Source organism: Camellia sinensis, chromosome 6 (genome assembly GCF_055761805.1).
Source record: "Camellia sinensis isolate YWXY chromosome 6, ASM5576180v1, whole genome shotgun sequence".
NCBI lineage: Eukaryota > Viridiplantae > Streptophyta > Magnoliopsida > Ericales > Theaceae > Camellia > Camellia sinensis.
Window position 1 is genome coordinate 28,585,134 of NC_138966.1, and position 16,021 is coordinate 28,601,154.

The 16,021-nt window shown below is 35.8% G+C and overlaps 2 protein-coding genes across 2 annotated transcripts in view; one reads left to right on the forward strand and one right to left on the reverse strand.

Annotated features, from left to right (window-relative positions):
- Window positions 1–7,560: 7,560 nt before the first annotated feature.
- Window positions 7,561–16,021, reverse strand: part of LOC114294967 (uncharacterized) — a 32,861-nt gene continuing 24,400 nt past the window's right edge. The window contains exons 3-4 of the mRNA XM_082873041.1: window positions 8,272–8,399; window positions 7,561–7,942 (exon numbers count right to left, since the gene is read on the reverse strand). Of these exons, the coding sequence (XP_082729167.1) occupies window positions 7,798–7,942; window positions 8,272–8,399 (273 nt within the window). The 3' untranslated portion in view covers window positions 7,561–7,797. The remainder of the gene's footprint in view (window positions 7,943–8,271; window positions 8,400–16,021) is intronic.
- LOC145792515 (uncharacterized) lies at window positions 9,998–13,392 on the forward strand. Its single transcript, XM_082873192.1, has 7 exons — window positions 9,998–10,052; window positions 10,168–10,199; window positions 10,436–10,795; window positions 11,234–11,504; window positions 11,722–11,825; window positions 12,001–12,359; window positions 12,750–13,392. The coding sequence occupies exons 1-7, from the start codon at window positions 9,998–10,000 to the stop codon at window positions 13,390–13,392; spliced, it is 1,824 nt and encodes a 607-aa protein (XP_082729318.1).

Genomic DNA, 16,021 nt, shown 5'->3' on the forward strand with positions numbered 1-16,021 from the left:
TGTTTTCTAATCCTTTTGTTTTCTTTGGCTTGCCTTGGAGTACTAGATGAGCTTTTATTTGTTTTAGCATTATAAGCATGTGTGTGATTGCTGCCACGTCATATCAGGCATGTTTAGCATGACGCTAAGTGCTTAAATGATATACTATTTGAATGCCTGTAGATAAAGGCTAATTGCTAGAATTGGGATGATTTGATCATTGTACATTTGAGCCCTCTTTTTAAAAGTGGCACATTCACAAACTCTTTTTTAAAAACATACATGAAATCAAATGTTCCAATTTTTGCAAATTAGTCTATACTTGTGTGCGTCACATAGTAAGTTAGTCTAATAAATCGATACAAGAGCATATAATGTAAATAAGAATCGCATCATGATTAGTAGAGGCAAAAAGATTAACTTGACCTGCACTTGCTCTAACGAGTGAATATAAGAAAGACTATAAGAATCACATCTAAGCAATTCACTTGTTTATTATATATTCACATATCAGTAACTAATAGTATATCTAACAAACTAACTAATCACCTAACAAACTAACTAATCATCAAGAAAACTAACTGTACAAGTGAATTGCTTAGATGTGACACAACACATGGCTTGTGATACAACTTTATTTTAAGTTTGCATTTGTTCAGCTTTCTTGGACTACAACTTGACCTGCTTTTGCTCTGTTTGGTCTGTTGCAGTAGATGCAACATTGGACTGCTGCATAATTCATTGATTCAGTGTTAAGTCTTCATCAAGTCTATCCAACTGGCTGTGGTTTTGAATCTTCATCCCTTTCACCCTTTGTTTAGGTGTGAACTCCGCTATGAAGTCTGCTAGGATCTGCCTATTAATTGCAATTCTTGATCTAAACTGTATATCATATTGTCTAAGCTCAACTGCCCATTTAGAGATTCTTCTCAATAACTCTAGCTTGTGAAGAATCTTTTTTAGCAGATGTTTGGAGTACACAACGATAGGATGAGACAAAAAGTAATGCATTAACTTCCTAGAAGTGGTTAAGGGGTAGGTGCCTTGTCTCTGCATCAAGCAAGGTTTGCTCATGTAGAATATGAATGACTACGTCCCCTCTAATGTTGTAATGAGTGCCGAGCTCATGGCATGATTGGAGACTGCCAAATAGACGTGCATCGTTTCCCCTGGTTCGGGACTAGTGAGCAAGGAAGGTGTAGCTAGGTATTCCTTTAATTCTTCTAGTGCCCAATCACACTCTACTATCCATATGAACTATGCCTTCTTTTTTACTAATTGAAAGAAGGGTCTACAGTGATCGGATGATCGACTGATGAATTTGTTGAGTGCGATAACCATCCCTCTAACTGCTTGTATTCTTTTAACCGTCGTGGGGGCAGCAATGTTGATCGGGGCTTGCTTCTATTTCCTGCTAAGTGATGATATAGCCAAGGAATTTCCTTGACCCTACCCCAAAGGCACATTTCTCTATATTCAACTTCATTATGAACCTTTGAAGGATCTCGAATGCTTCTCAAAGATCTACCAAATGATCATCACTTTCTCGAGATTCGATCACCATATCATCAATATGCACCTCCATGTTTCGTCCTATTAGGTCATGGAACATCTTGGTCACCAATCGCTGGTAGGTCACCCCCGCATTCTTTAATCCAAATGACATCACCTGATAGTAGAATGATCCTACTAGAGTGATGAATGTCGTCTTTTCCTGATAGTTCGGATGCATTACTATTTGATGATATCCTAATATGCATCGAGAAATCTCATCCCCTGACGCCCTGCCATGGCATCCACTAGTTGGTCGATCTTCGATAAAGGGAAGTTATCCTTTGGGCATACCCTATTCAGACTGGTAAAGAACACACATACTCTCACTTTTCATTATTTTTCTACACAACAACAGTATTGGATAGTCATTCTGGGTATTGAAACTCCCTGATGGCATTTGCTTCCAATAGTCTTATTACTTCCTTCTTAACTGCCTCGACATGGTGATGTGTCGACCTTCTGCTTTTCTGGATAGTGGTTTGTAGTTTAGGTCTATGTTAAGCCTATGGCATGCCACTTCTAGATCAATGCCTTCTATTTTGTAGGGAGTCCATTCGAACACATCTCTATATTGCATCAGAAAGTGGGTCAGGTGGTCTTTGTCTGTTGCCGAAGACTTTTTCTGATGAGAAAGAATTTCTCTTCGTCTTTTGGGTCAATAGACACCTTCACCAACTCTTTGGCGCTCTTTGCGGTGGGCTATCTGCTAACTAGTTCTTCACATACTTCTTCGGTGTGAATTTCATAGATTCTTTGTGTTGGATAGGACACTGTCAGACAATGTTTAGTGGATGTTTGATCTTTTCTTATTTCACCAATTTCTTCTCCGATCAGTAATTGTATGACCTGGTGAAAAGTGGATGGAACTTCCTTCATCTTGCAAAGCCACGTTTTTCCCACTATTGCATTGTACGGGGAGGGAACGCCATAACCTGAAATTCTACTTACTGAGTTATGATGCATGCCCTTATTGACAAAAAGATCTTGCCCAAGGGATAAAGCCGAAAAATGGTGACTCGGATGGATGTAGGTCGTCATGTGACAAACCTAATTTCTTGAACAATTCGTAGTACATGATTTTTGAGGAGCTGCTTTAGTCCACGAGAACCCTTTCTGACAGCGAATTCTCCAATTCGGAGGGTTACTACCAAGGTGTCGTTGTATGGGTGTTGTATCCACGGTAAATCATTGTCGGAAAACGAGATCTGTAGATTGGATGGTTGTCCTCTTTTTGTGGGGATCTCAGATAAGGGCATGACTTCCTTCAGGTGTGCCAACCTTCTTACCTCTCCTCTTCTCTGGTTCATCTGCTTCGTCAGTGGGATTGAGTATATCATGTTGATGGTTAGGGCTAGTCTCTTCTACTAGGTGTGCCGACCTTCTTGTCTCTCCTCTTTTCTGGTTTATCTGTTTCTTCGGCGGGATTGAGTGTATCATGTCTACCTCGTACTAGGTTTAGCATATGCCTTAGTCTTGTCTGTTCTACACTCGTCACTATTGGATGATGCCTAATCCGACGTCTCTCATTTATTTTATAGATTTGTCTTCCAGAAAATTATCTTTTATATTTGATTGTCCTCTCACACGCCTTGATTGGATGCCAAGTTGTTGTCAATTGTCCTTCGTGGGCTCTAAGGGATGGGTATGGACTTATCACTTTTTTTCTTAGGCTAGTGTGATTGGATTTAGGTATGAGCTCATATTTTTTCTCTCCACATAACCAAATATCACATGAGATATAACCAAACAATTCTAAGATCAAAACTAAAATAATGTCATAATCAACATCATAATGCGTCATGACTAATAACACAATAGATTACAACCAAAAACACAATAATCATAATAAAAAATGCATGCACACCCCCCTAGATTTTCCCCATCTTTTTGGTTAAGTGGATTTATTATTAAGGTAATATTATTTAACACTTGTTTTGGGAGAAATTACAATTCAGTGGTACCTTATCAAAACAAATAGGGTAAATTACACTGACACCCCCTGAGGTTTATGTTTATTACAGTTTTCCCTTCACATTTGGGAAATTGCACTGACCTCCCTTGTCAGTGTAATTATTTGACGGTGTTAACTTTTAAGTTAAAATGACATAATTACCCTTAACCTTTACATATACTTTAAAGGGTAAATTACATTGACACCCCTTGAGGTTTCAATTTAATACAAATTCCCCCCTAACATTTAAAAAAAAAAACTAATTAAATAAATTAAATATAAAGAAATATGTGAAACCCCATATTTTTGAGGTATTAATATTTTAGCAAAAAGTATTGGTGGTAGTTTGGTGGAGAGATTCTTAGATGAGAATCTAACTTATTTTTCTCTATTTATTTTATCTCTTTTTCTCTCCACCTCATTATTATTCATCTCCTTTGTTTTCTAATATTTTTTTCATTATTCTTAGGCACCAAGTAAATTTTATTTTATTATTTTTTCATCATTTCCTTGCTTACCAAGTAATCTTTTATTTTTAATTTCTTTAATTAAGTTACTTTGTCTCCAAGGAAGTTTCTTTTCTTGTTCTCCAAGTAAATCCCTTTCTTGCCCACCAAGTAAAGTTCCTTTCTTTAGCCCAAAGTCTTTCTTTTCTTTTGCCCCAAGTATCCTTGTCTATAAATTGAGCTCACATCTCAACTTCTTTCTATGGTTCTTCCCATATCACTCTCCATTTGTTATATAGATATAAAGTTTAGATTAAGAATATTTAAAGTGAGAGTAAGCATTTTCATAAAGGAGGAGAGTTGTAGATTTTGTGAACCCTTACATATCTTATTGCTTAAAATTTGGAAATCCATGGAGAAATATTGAGATTTGAGTGTTGCGGACGGAGGAGATTGATTTGAGGTAATCCGGGTGGTATACAATATGATTCCTTTAGATCTCTTTGCAAAGAGTTTATTTTAATTACTTCCAATTTGTAGTCCTCTTAATTATTGTGATCATTTGATAAATCCTGTGAAATCATTATCTGTTGACACGTTTGAGTTCTCTGGTCATTTGATAAGTTTTCTAAAGTTGTTCTGTGTTGTCAGTGTTGATTTGTCTAGTTAAATGACGTGGAAATGCTTCGCACATGGATTGAGTGGACCTTGCCAATAGTTTGGACCAATAGCCCGGATAAGCAGTTGTGCTTAGGTGAGGTGAGTGAGGCCAGTCACTGGTCATGTAGCGAGTAAGACCAGGTATTTGATTCTGGATAAATTATCATATGTCGAGTTGACTTGTTTGTGCAATTTGGTAAATTGTTTGATTATCGAATCTAATCGGTTCTGTAATTGTTGGATCTCTGTTGATTTATTCTCCGTCCGAGCCTTGTTACTCCTGTTGTATTGTATACTTCCTGAATTAATTTATTTTTCAGGTGTGGAACAAATATAGTGGCGATTGGAGTTGAAGGATTTAAAGGATTACCGAGTTGGAGATTTTTGGGCCTACCACTACAAATTGTTTTTGGAGATTTGTATAAATTATAAATTATAGACATTTCTGTAATTATTTTGGAGCTAATTTGTATTTTTGAGGTTGATTTGATTTATTAACGACTCAAAAGTTGGGGCATTACAAAATATATTTAATTTGTAAAAAATTATTTCTAACCACTCGAAAGATAAAAATTATATAAAAATGACAATTATTTTTTATTTTTTCTTTCTTAACCAAATTAATTTTTAATTTTTAATTTTTTTTTTAAAAATCAAACCATACATAGCCTAAGAATCTTTTGATAAGTCATTTCTTATGTTGATAACTTATTTAATTATTTGTCAATTTTACAACAACTTATTTAATTATTTGTTAATTTTACGACATTTTTACCATCTGAGGCTTGTTTGGTAACCATTTCGTTTTCAGTTTTCAATTTATATTTACAAAAATTTTAAAAACTGTCATAAAAACTTGTTTGATAATTTTTTTTTGATTTATAAATTTTTGTCTTAGTTTGTAAATTTGAGGAAAATACGTAAATTCAAAAAATGAGTTTACGTTGGTTTTTAAACAAAAATTTAAAAATTTGACTAACAAATTTTTTTTTCAATTAATTTTTTTTTTCAATTATTTTTTTTTCAACTAATACTAACCGAGAGGGCAATTGGTAATGCTACTTTAAACCTTGGGGAGGGGATTGTAATTTCTATAATGTGAGAGGTGTCAATGTAATTTACCCAGTGAGGGCAAAATTGGTATTTGAAAAAATTAAATTACTGACATCCGCAAAATCTGTTAGTTGACTGTTAAGAGAGTAATCTGTAATGAAACTTTAAACCTCATGTAGAGGGATGTAATTTCCAAAATGTGAAGGGGAACTGTAATAAATATAAACCTCAATGGATGTTAATGTAATTTACCCAAATAAATAAAGATTCATAAAAAAATTTATGACTTCAACCATTATAATTTGTAAAATTTGCTACTAGGGCTGCAAATGAACCGAGTCGTTCATGAACAGCTCGAAACTCGGCTCGTTAACAGCTCGTTCGATTACCAAACGAGTCGAGCTCGAGCTTTGTTACCAAGCTCGATTATTAAACGCATGGAGCTAATATGAACTCGACTCGATTAGACTTGGCTCAATTACATTATATTATATCATATCATATTATATATTAGTTACAAACAAAACAAAAAAATAATTGAAAATATTAATGATAACTCAGTTTCCAAGTCATCAACAAGTAATAAAGTCTCCAAGTCATCAAGAATTAATAAACAAATAATAAAGCATTGTCCCACAGAAAAGTGAGAGAATGGAAAACAATTTATAAAGGGTGAGATTACTTCAAGTTTCCTTATCATTCGACGTGGGACAGCCACTGAATGAAATTCACAAAAAAAAAAAAATATATTGTAAGTGACGTATCCAAGGTTTGGGAATCTTCAAGTGTCCCACATCGCTTCTTTTGACACATTCAATAGGGATAAGGGCTCTATATAAGTGGAGGAAGCCAACAGCCCGCCTTTGCTTATGTGGTTCAAGTGACTATTTATTATAAAGTCGAGCCACACGAGCCGAGCTCGAGTTTTGCTACAGCCTAATGAGTCGAGCTTGAGTTTAGTGGTGTTAAGTTCGATTTTAGCTCGAGCCGAGCTTGAACATTGTAATATTCGGTTCGGTTGATTTGTAGCTCTATTTGCCACGAAATTTATTATTATTATTATTATTTTAATAGGGGTAAGTCAGAGAAGGCAAGCTAGAAATTAGTAAGACTACAAAAGGAATTTATAAAGTAAATGCAAGTTTGCTTTCCTTCCTGTGTTCTTCTTCTTCACAATCATCTTCCGTCAAATTGAACAAAATAAGAAGCATATATAGCAAATCTGAAAACAAATTCATTCCAGGTATACATATGCCATATGTTTGTTTTGTTTTATTTATTTATATTATATATATTTAATTAGTTTAACGGTTAATGGGTAACTGACGTATGTCTACTATCTCATATGGTAGTGTCATGAGAGTTACAACTCCCCTTACAACTTCCCTGATGGTGGGAAGTTATAAAGAATTACACTTGGATATGAGTCTAACCCTTACAACTTTCCTGATGGTGAGAAGTTATAAAGAGTTACACTTGGATATGAGTCTAAGCCTATCTATTTGTGAATAGAATAGGTTTGAAACTCTGTTTTTTCTACTTTTCCCATATGGTTTTGTAGAAGTGTTCAGTGAGTAGGTTTTGTTTATACATTCAAAGATAAAGATTCAAAGGCTTAAACATCATAACAGGAGATACTCTCTTTCTGAATTAAAATTATTTTAATTCTCACAATACTTACATAACTCTTTGTTTGAAAAACAAGATTAATAATAAAGGATTAATAATCTCATGAATTAGTATAGGATTAGTTATCCAATTAAATTAGTGAAATAATCATTTATTATGTATTCATTTTATTTTGTTTTGTTTTGTTTTTTGTTTTGTTTGTTTTTTGTTTTGTTTGTTTTTTTTTTTTTTTTGTTTTAATATTGAAATTATGATCTTCAACCTTTTTCAATATTAAAAATTCATCAATTTTGTCGAATTAAATATACGTTGTACATGTTATTCGATTAATAAAATTTACAATCAAATATGAAATTGTGAATCCATAAATTAATAATGCCAATCCTATGTTATAATCTTTCTAATAAAACATTTAGGTACTGCATGTACATGGTAGCAAAGCACAACTCTGTTATATGCAGTATACATAGATATATAATATATAAAACATATACAGGACCCTATTTATATATATGTATATATATATCAGCTACTAATTCCAGTGATGGAGGATGGCTTGGAGGTGGCAATGCCAGCTGCTACATGGTACCGTGATGCATACTTGTTAGCAGGGCTTTCTGCTGCAATTACAGGAGGTTCATTCAAAAATGCAGAGCCGCTTCTAGTCCACCTGCAATCCATGATGCTGTTACATAAATTTTGAGCAAATAGAAAATGACAAATTATATTGGTAGTCCATATATTTTATTTTTTTGTGTCATTTTAATCTTTATAGTTTAAAGAAAAATGTTTGGAAGAACTAATTTGGCACCATCAATCTACCTTTAATAACACGGAACGGATCATGTGAAGGATTGTGCCCACACTCCCCTCTCTATTCTCTATCTTTCCCGTCATTAGAGATAGATAATAACTTAACTTCAAAATAAATAATTCAACCATTCGTTCTAGCACACATGATAACAAAAGGGTCAATTTAATTAAGTTGTAGATACATACCATCCATTTTTGTTTACAAGTTTCTCCAAGTTTGTCGGATCAGTTTCCATTTCCAGTTGACTCTCCTTTGTATTGGGCAAAGGCAGAGAGCTCGATCTCTTTCTTTCAGACTCCATGATTATGCTTTTCTGTCATAAAGGTTTCAAAACCACTATTGTTCAATTTTATCTTACAATAAAATTATTCAAAAAATGTATATCTATAAATAACAATTATTTTGAGTGTGATTAACATTTCGTAAATTCTAAATTTATACTATTCATTTTATTTTCAAGATAAATTTTAGAACAAAAATTTGTGGTTCATAAAATTTTTCCAATGTACCATACTAAACTTCAAAGACAAATGAGGAGATGGTTAAAAGTTTTCTTCTAATTTTTAATCTATTTTGGATTACATCATTTCTCACATTTTTTATACATTTTTTTTTAAAAAAAAAAAAAGCCAAAAAAAAAGAGAGAGAAGATTTTACCTATTTTCTCAAAACAACCCAAAATTTTCTAAAATTAAGGCTGTAATTCGGCCAAAATTGGTTAGGCCAAGTTTGGCAATCCAAGAATAATCAATCTTTTTATCTTTTTATCTTTTTTCCATCACATCACCTCTCTACTTTTATGCACATCTTTTCGTAAAAAGACAAAAAGTACACTTATTTAGATTGAGGGATTGCCCTAGCCCAATTCTCGAGTTGTGAAACCCATCTAAGCTTGACGCTAAACTTGAGCTTGTCAACTTAAGTCGAACCGAAGGCAATAAATTGAACTAGAGGTAGCCTCAAGCTAATGACATATTTGAACCGGGTTATTTTTATTTTATTTTATTTTAGGTTAATTTTTTTAAAGGAAATGCATGAAAAAATGTATGAAAATATGTAATCATGTTTTGAAATATGTGCAAAAAGTATATTGAGTTTTTAATTATAAAAAATGATCCGGACCCTCACTGGCCTGTGATTGGCCAGTTTTTTTTTTTTTTTTTAATTAGCATGACTTTTTTTTGGGGGGATTTTTATTGATAAATCCATCTTAGAGTTGTTATAACCCATTAAGTCCACAAAGGAATATTATAACCTGATTAGTCCCATATACTTTTCTTTTTATTCCATAAAGTCCATTTTTCTAATTTTATATTTTTACATGGACTATTATGCCCTTATATATATATATATATATACATATATATACACTGTCTTAATACATAACACATTCCTGTGATTTCGTGATTCAGTTTTGGCAGTTTTTATCATTCTAATTCAAATGGATATGTTTCTATCTTGCATGCTATCGTTCTATCGTTCTGAGGCTTTGATGTGCTAGGGTTTCATTGTTGATCTGGTTCGGTGATTTTCAAGTGAAGACGACGAATTTCATATTGTTCGGTTCTCACATTTTCTAGAGTATAACTACTTCAAAGCAGTTGTTTTCGAGTTTCTGGACAATTGTAGGATTGCATGATTAAGGTTAGTATCATTTTGGTTATGAATACATGTTCACTTTATGTTTTGATTTCTAGGATGGATCAGATGCTTTGTTTTTTGATTGCTATGGATCGGATGCTCTGGTTTTTCAATTACATGCATCATACGTGGTACTGTGGAGGAGAGGTCATTCAGATTATGTGAAGAATGTTATAATATTCCTTTTACGTTGATGTATCCATAATGAGGCTCTGTGTGAGTGATATAATTCAGAGTTTATGGATCAATGTGAATGTTTACATCGTGGTCATGTGGAGGGGAGGTCATCAAATTAGTGTTGAATGTGGATCTGCTATAATTCAGAGTTTGTGGAACAATGTGAATGTTTACATCATGTTAGTGTTATGTGAAGAATGTGGATGTTTGCATTTTACTTTGATGTTTGCTTAATGAGACTCTATGTGGGTGATATAATTCAGAGTATAGTGGCAATGTAAATGTTTACATCGTGGTAATATTATGTGAATAATGTGGATGTTCTCACTTTACTTTGATGGTTGCTTAATGAGGCTTTGTGAGGATGATATAATTCAGAGTATATGTATCAATGTGAATATTCACATCTTGCTAATGTGAATCATGGATGTAACACTTGAACTGTACACGTATTCATCTAATTTTTGCACAATGTGAATTTTCATATCAGTTTGGATTATTGTTGATTGTTGTGTTGTTGTGTTTTTACAGGAGATGGATACCTTTATGATGTTGGTGTGTACATATGGTTGCAGTACCACTATAATAAATGCTGCCCGCGCATTGTGTTATTTGCGTTTGGTGGACTGTTTGTGTGAAAAATGGGAGGAGTTGTCTGCTAGTTCTATTTCATTGTTCTGTCGGTTACCTGGGATTAGTAGATGTGATTTGGACAATGAGGAAGAATTTCAAAACATGTTACTGCTTGCTAAATCAATAGGGGTACAACAAGTAGAAGTTGTGGTTGAGTTGAAAAGTGATATTGGTCAGTCAAGTAGCTCGGGATCGTTGTGTGTGGGGGTTGAGGAAGATATTGATGCGCTACGGAGATTTTGCCACCATAAGGAGAAGGTGTTGTTGTCAGCCCCTTGGGCCAATGGTATTACGCATATGGGACAACGGTTTGTTGGAGGTGCACAAGAATTTCGTGAGGTTTTATGTAAGTATGCCATCCAATGTGGGTTTCAGTTTACGTATGTCAAGAACGAGACAACAAGAGTTACTGCTGTATGTGCGATGCGTGAGGAGAGAGGCTGCTTGTGGGCTATACATTGTAGAGCACAACGAGCAAATGGTTTTTTCTACATCAAGAGGTTTAGTGATGTGCATAGTTGTGATACGGATGTTCGAACATCGAAGAATCCGCGAATTAGTTCGGATTTGGTGTCGAGTACCATATCTGAAATTGTGAGGGACAAGCCGTTGACTCGGCCGTGTGAGGTGGTGACTATTTTGAAGAGGGATTATGGGCTAGATGTGAGTTACCATGTCGTATGGTTGGGTGTGCAGAAAGCAAAGGCTGGTATTCATGGAGATCACTCATTATTGTTTGACCAGCTGCGGTGGTATTCGGATGCTGTGATGCGGTACAATCTGGGGAGTTACGTCAATATTGACTATGATGCTAGTAGTCAACAGTTTTGTCGTTTCTTTGTGTCATTCGCTGCGTGTATTTCTGGCTTCAATTCTTGCCGGCCTTTATTATTCCTGGATGGAACATTCCTCAAAAGAAACTACAAAGGTCAACTACCTGCGGCAACGGCGAAAGACGGAAACAATGGTTAGTATTTTTTTTAGCTGTCTATTCATGTCGATATTCATTCTCTGCAGCATAGTCTGGACAAATGAGTGATTGAGAAATTATAAGTAATGCGAACATTGACATTAGTATGCACTGATGTGAATGTTCACATCTGTGTCTGCTAATGACAGTAATGTGAACATTCACATTAGTATACGCTAATGTGAATGTTGACATCAGTGTACACTAATGTCAGGTGATCCATTAATGAACATTATTGTGAATGTTCACATTATCAATGACTCAACAATCAACAATGAATCATTAATGGTCGTTAATGTGCATGTTCACATTGTTGATGTTTGCGAATCCGAATCCAAAAATAACAATAGTAATAGGGCAATGTAGATATAAACATTCACATGACCTGTTTCGTTTATACTATTTTCTATTCACTTTGGAATATTGTGAAGAGTTGTGTATTGGTGTTGTGTTGTAGGTTTGTTTCCTGTTGCATTTGTGATTGTTGATTCAGACCACGACCAATTGGTCGTGGTTCTTGCATGAACTTGGGAAGGTTGTTGATGGTAAGTGCCAGATTACTTTCATTTGGGATCGTAATCTTGGTCTGTTAGAAGCTATGCCAAAGGTGTTTCCATCGGCTCATCACGATTATTGCTTACAACACTTGAAGAGCAATTTAAGAGACTGGATGAAAGGAATTGATAATGGATTCAGGGATCACCTAGTAAGTAGTTTGGATGACTGTGCTTACGAGCCAACTGTGGTAGGGTTCCATGAAAAGCTTGCAAAATTAAAAGAGGAGGGTAAACAACGAGCTCATAATTTTTTCAAGGACTTGGCACCTGAGCACTGGGCAAATTCGTACTTCAGGTAATAATAGTTTCCTAAGGTGTTCCATTTGTGAAGTTTAGAATGGTAGTGATGTGAATTTTTAGTTTAGAATGGTAATAATCTTCTAATTGTGTTTCATGTTCAATGTAAATGATGTGAATGTTCACATCTACTAAAGATGACTGGTGTGAACGATGTGAATGTTCACATCTGTTAATTTGTCAAACAGTCATGCAATGTATTACAAATTTCAATGTTGACACCTATCATATTTTATTGTTGTTAACATTCACATCTGTCAATCATTTAAGTTGACAACATAATAAGCATATAATGTTCACTGGGAATGACATTAATGTTCACATCTGTCAACGTGAATGTTCAGACCTGTTAAATTCCGTATTGTACAATGTTTGTGATGTTGTGCAGGGGCATGCGTTATGGGGAGATGACATCCAATGCGGCGGAGTCATTTAATAATTGGATTAAAGAAGCACGTAATCTTCCTATCACTCAAATGGTGGACACAATTCATACTCAGTTGATGCGGCAAATGTCTACACGACATGACCAAGCAAACAAATGGAATGAGCTTATTTGTCCTACATTCGAAACAAGGCTTATGGATTTGTTCAATGGCAGCAGGTCTTGGCAAGTTAGCAAAGCCAATGAGGATGTGTTTGAAGTTCATTCGATACCATCTGTTACTGTTGATGTGGCGAGGCGTACATGTTCTTACTTCAAATGGAAAATCAACGGATTCCCATGTGACCATGCTGTTATTGCCATTCAGAAGAGCCGTTACAATCTCAATGATTGTGTGGAACATTACTTTCATGTAGAGACATATTGTGCAGCCTATTTGGGTGCCATATTCCCTATGCCATCGGTGGAGAAGCCGCATTTTGATCCCACAGACTTCACTATATACCCGCCAACTGTGAAAAGACCACCCGGAAGGCCGAAAAAGAATAGGATCCCATCAAGGGGCGAGAAACTGAAGCAAATAAGGTGCGGGAGATATGATAAGTTGGGGAGCCATAATCGGAAATCATGCACGGAACCGATATAGGATGTACATTTTTCATTTCAACATTGTGTTTTACATTGGATTCTTATATTCATTTTTGAGATAAGATTGTGTCGGTTGGCAAAGATTGTGTTGCAATAAGATTACGTTGCGTTGGCAAACATAATAATGCATTAGTAATTGATTTGTGTTTTGTTTTTAATTTTTAAGGTACCAATCTGACATTTATGTTGTTGTGTTTTGGATGAATGCATGATGTTAACTTTCACACTTGTGTAATATAATCACATTATGTGAATAATTGCACATGGGTTGAAATTTTAAACATTTTTGTGGTGTGAATGTTCACTTTTTTGTTACTGTTAACAGCATCAAAGTAGATGACATGAACGTTTACATCAATGTAACCATTCACATCATCAACTCATAAGATGTGAATATTCATGACATCATTGCTGCCATTCAAATAATTAGAAGCTGTGATGTGAATATTCACATCATAAAATTAATAGATGTGAATATTGACTTGTGTTAAGAAATATCATATTCACACCTGTCATATTGTGTTACACGAACACTTTAAGAAATATTCATATCCATGTAGTTATAGACGCGCCTGTGGGCCCCACGCTACAGTTCGGACTCCATTTTAGTCACGGTTCTTAATCTGAACCAAAGAGTTCAAATCCGGCAAATCGTTTTGAGAAAACAGATTTTTAGAAAAGAAGTGCCAAACATGGACTGCTTTGCTAGATACAGAGTCGCCACTTAAATATTTTATTTTGGGGGAATTTAGGAAACCCTGACTCATTTGCCTAAGGCCACGTGTCCGTCATCGCCAAAGTTGTCTCGGCTCGGGAACTTGGGTACGATTGGGGAAGGTCAGCTATGAGCACCCCCTCTCGCCCGATCCAAAGATCGGTCTCTACTAACCATGATATCTAGTTTTGAAAACATTATGCGTTCTTATTCCGGTTATTAGCCTAGATTTACTACGTGATGCGCACAACACACAAGTATAGACTGGATCGCCTGAATTGGAACGAAATATATCATGTTTGTTTATTTGAAAATGGTTTGATGGTGCTACCCGCAAGTAGGCTTAAGACATGAATTTTGTCACCCTCAAGTGGGCTTAAAACTTGCATTCAATGCATTGTTCCAATTTAAGTAACCCAACTTTCACCCACAGGCATTCAGGCAGTTATAACACGTAAGCATATAGCCTCATGGTAAGCATGCTATCATGGCAACACTCACACTCATGCAAGGATGCTAAAACATAAATGCTTACCGAGTACTCCAAGCCAAAACAGAAACTAGTTAGTAATCACATGCATGATCCTAGTTCATGTTTAAAATGGCTAATGCAACACATGCAAAGATACAATCTAGACAGGCTCGGCTATCCTAAACATGGCATGTGAAATGCAACAGATAACACGTATTCAATTTGGGATTGAAATATAATGCAGTTAGCATGATGCGCCGAGCTCGGCGCATGCAAGAAAAATGTATGAATGCACGCATGCATAACATAAGGTATGCTAATTTAAATATGTCCTAATACTAACCATCGAAAGCTAGTAAATAAAAGGGAAGAAAGAAATGGGGGTTGGAAAACATACACACACTCACACACACTTATTACACAATTGCCCTCGCTCGGAGGGTCCGAATAAATATTATAAAACAAATAAATAATTAACTCTTCTAACTAATTAAATATTACATATCTTCTATTTAATTAACAATTTAAATGCAGAAAGAGGATGGCCGCAGCCCCGCCTCGGAATGCTTGGATGATGCATGCTCGACTCGCACCGTCCGGAAACCCGTGCCATGCCACTGTTGCCTCTGTTTACACTGCTTTGCTCCCATGAAAATTCTGAAAGTCCCCAGACCCATTTTGAATCACCCTCTGAGTGCTCTGGGGTGTCACCGGCCACAATTCAAGTTCACCGGCCATGAGGATGGACTTATCGGCCAAAAGTTACACCACCGGCTGGACATTGATGGTCGGTCGGCACTATATGTGGCCGGCTGGCCATTTCTTCCTGCAACAACCTGTTTTTGACAGCAGCAGAGGGCAGACAGTGCATGGCAAGGAAATTCAAAGCAATGTATGCATGGCCACTCTCCCAATCATGCTATGGACTCATGGGAGTGTGACCCTCGATACTCGGGCCATCAATCGCGCATTTCGATGCATGATGGCCTAAGGCACCAAGTTTGCAACTTAATGTAAATGCATGCATAAAAGAGATGAATGACTTATGCCCTATCATGTTGGGGTCAAGGGCATTGGCGACCGACGGTTGAGGCGTGTTTCTTCACTTTGAGTACGAACACACCTCACCCCTCATGCTTGGTTTGACACCCCAAACCAAACCATGCAATGCATGTTTACAAACATGGCTAAAAAATGCAATGTGGCTCAAATATGCAACATGAGGCTAAGTTACAAGGCATGCCAAATGCAAGGTAACCTATCATGCAAGAATGTAAAGTGCCAAGTATGCAATGCTACAATGCGATGCAACCTAACATATGATGCAAGCATGGTATAATGTAAGCACGTAATTAGAGGCAGTATGTCAAACATGCAACTATACACAAGGAGGGACTTAAACCGAAATGGGAGGCCTCAGCCACACCCCAAAACAGTGGC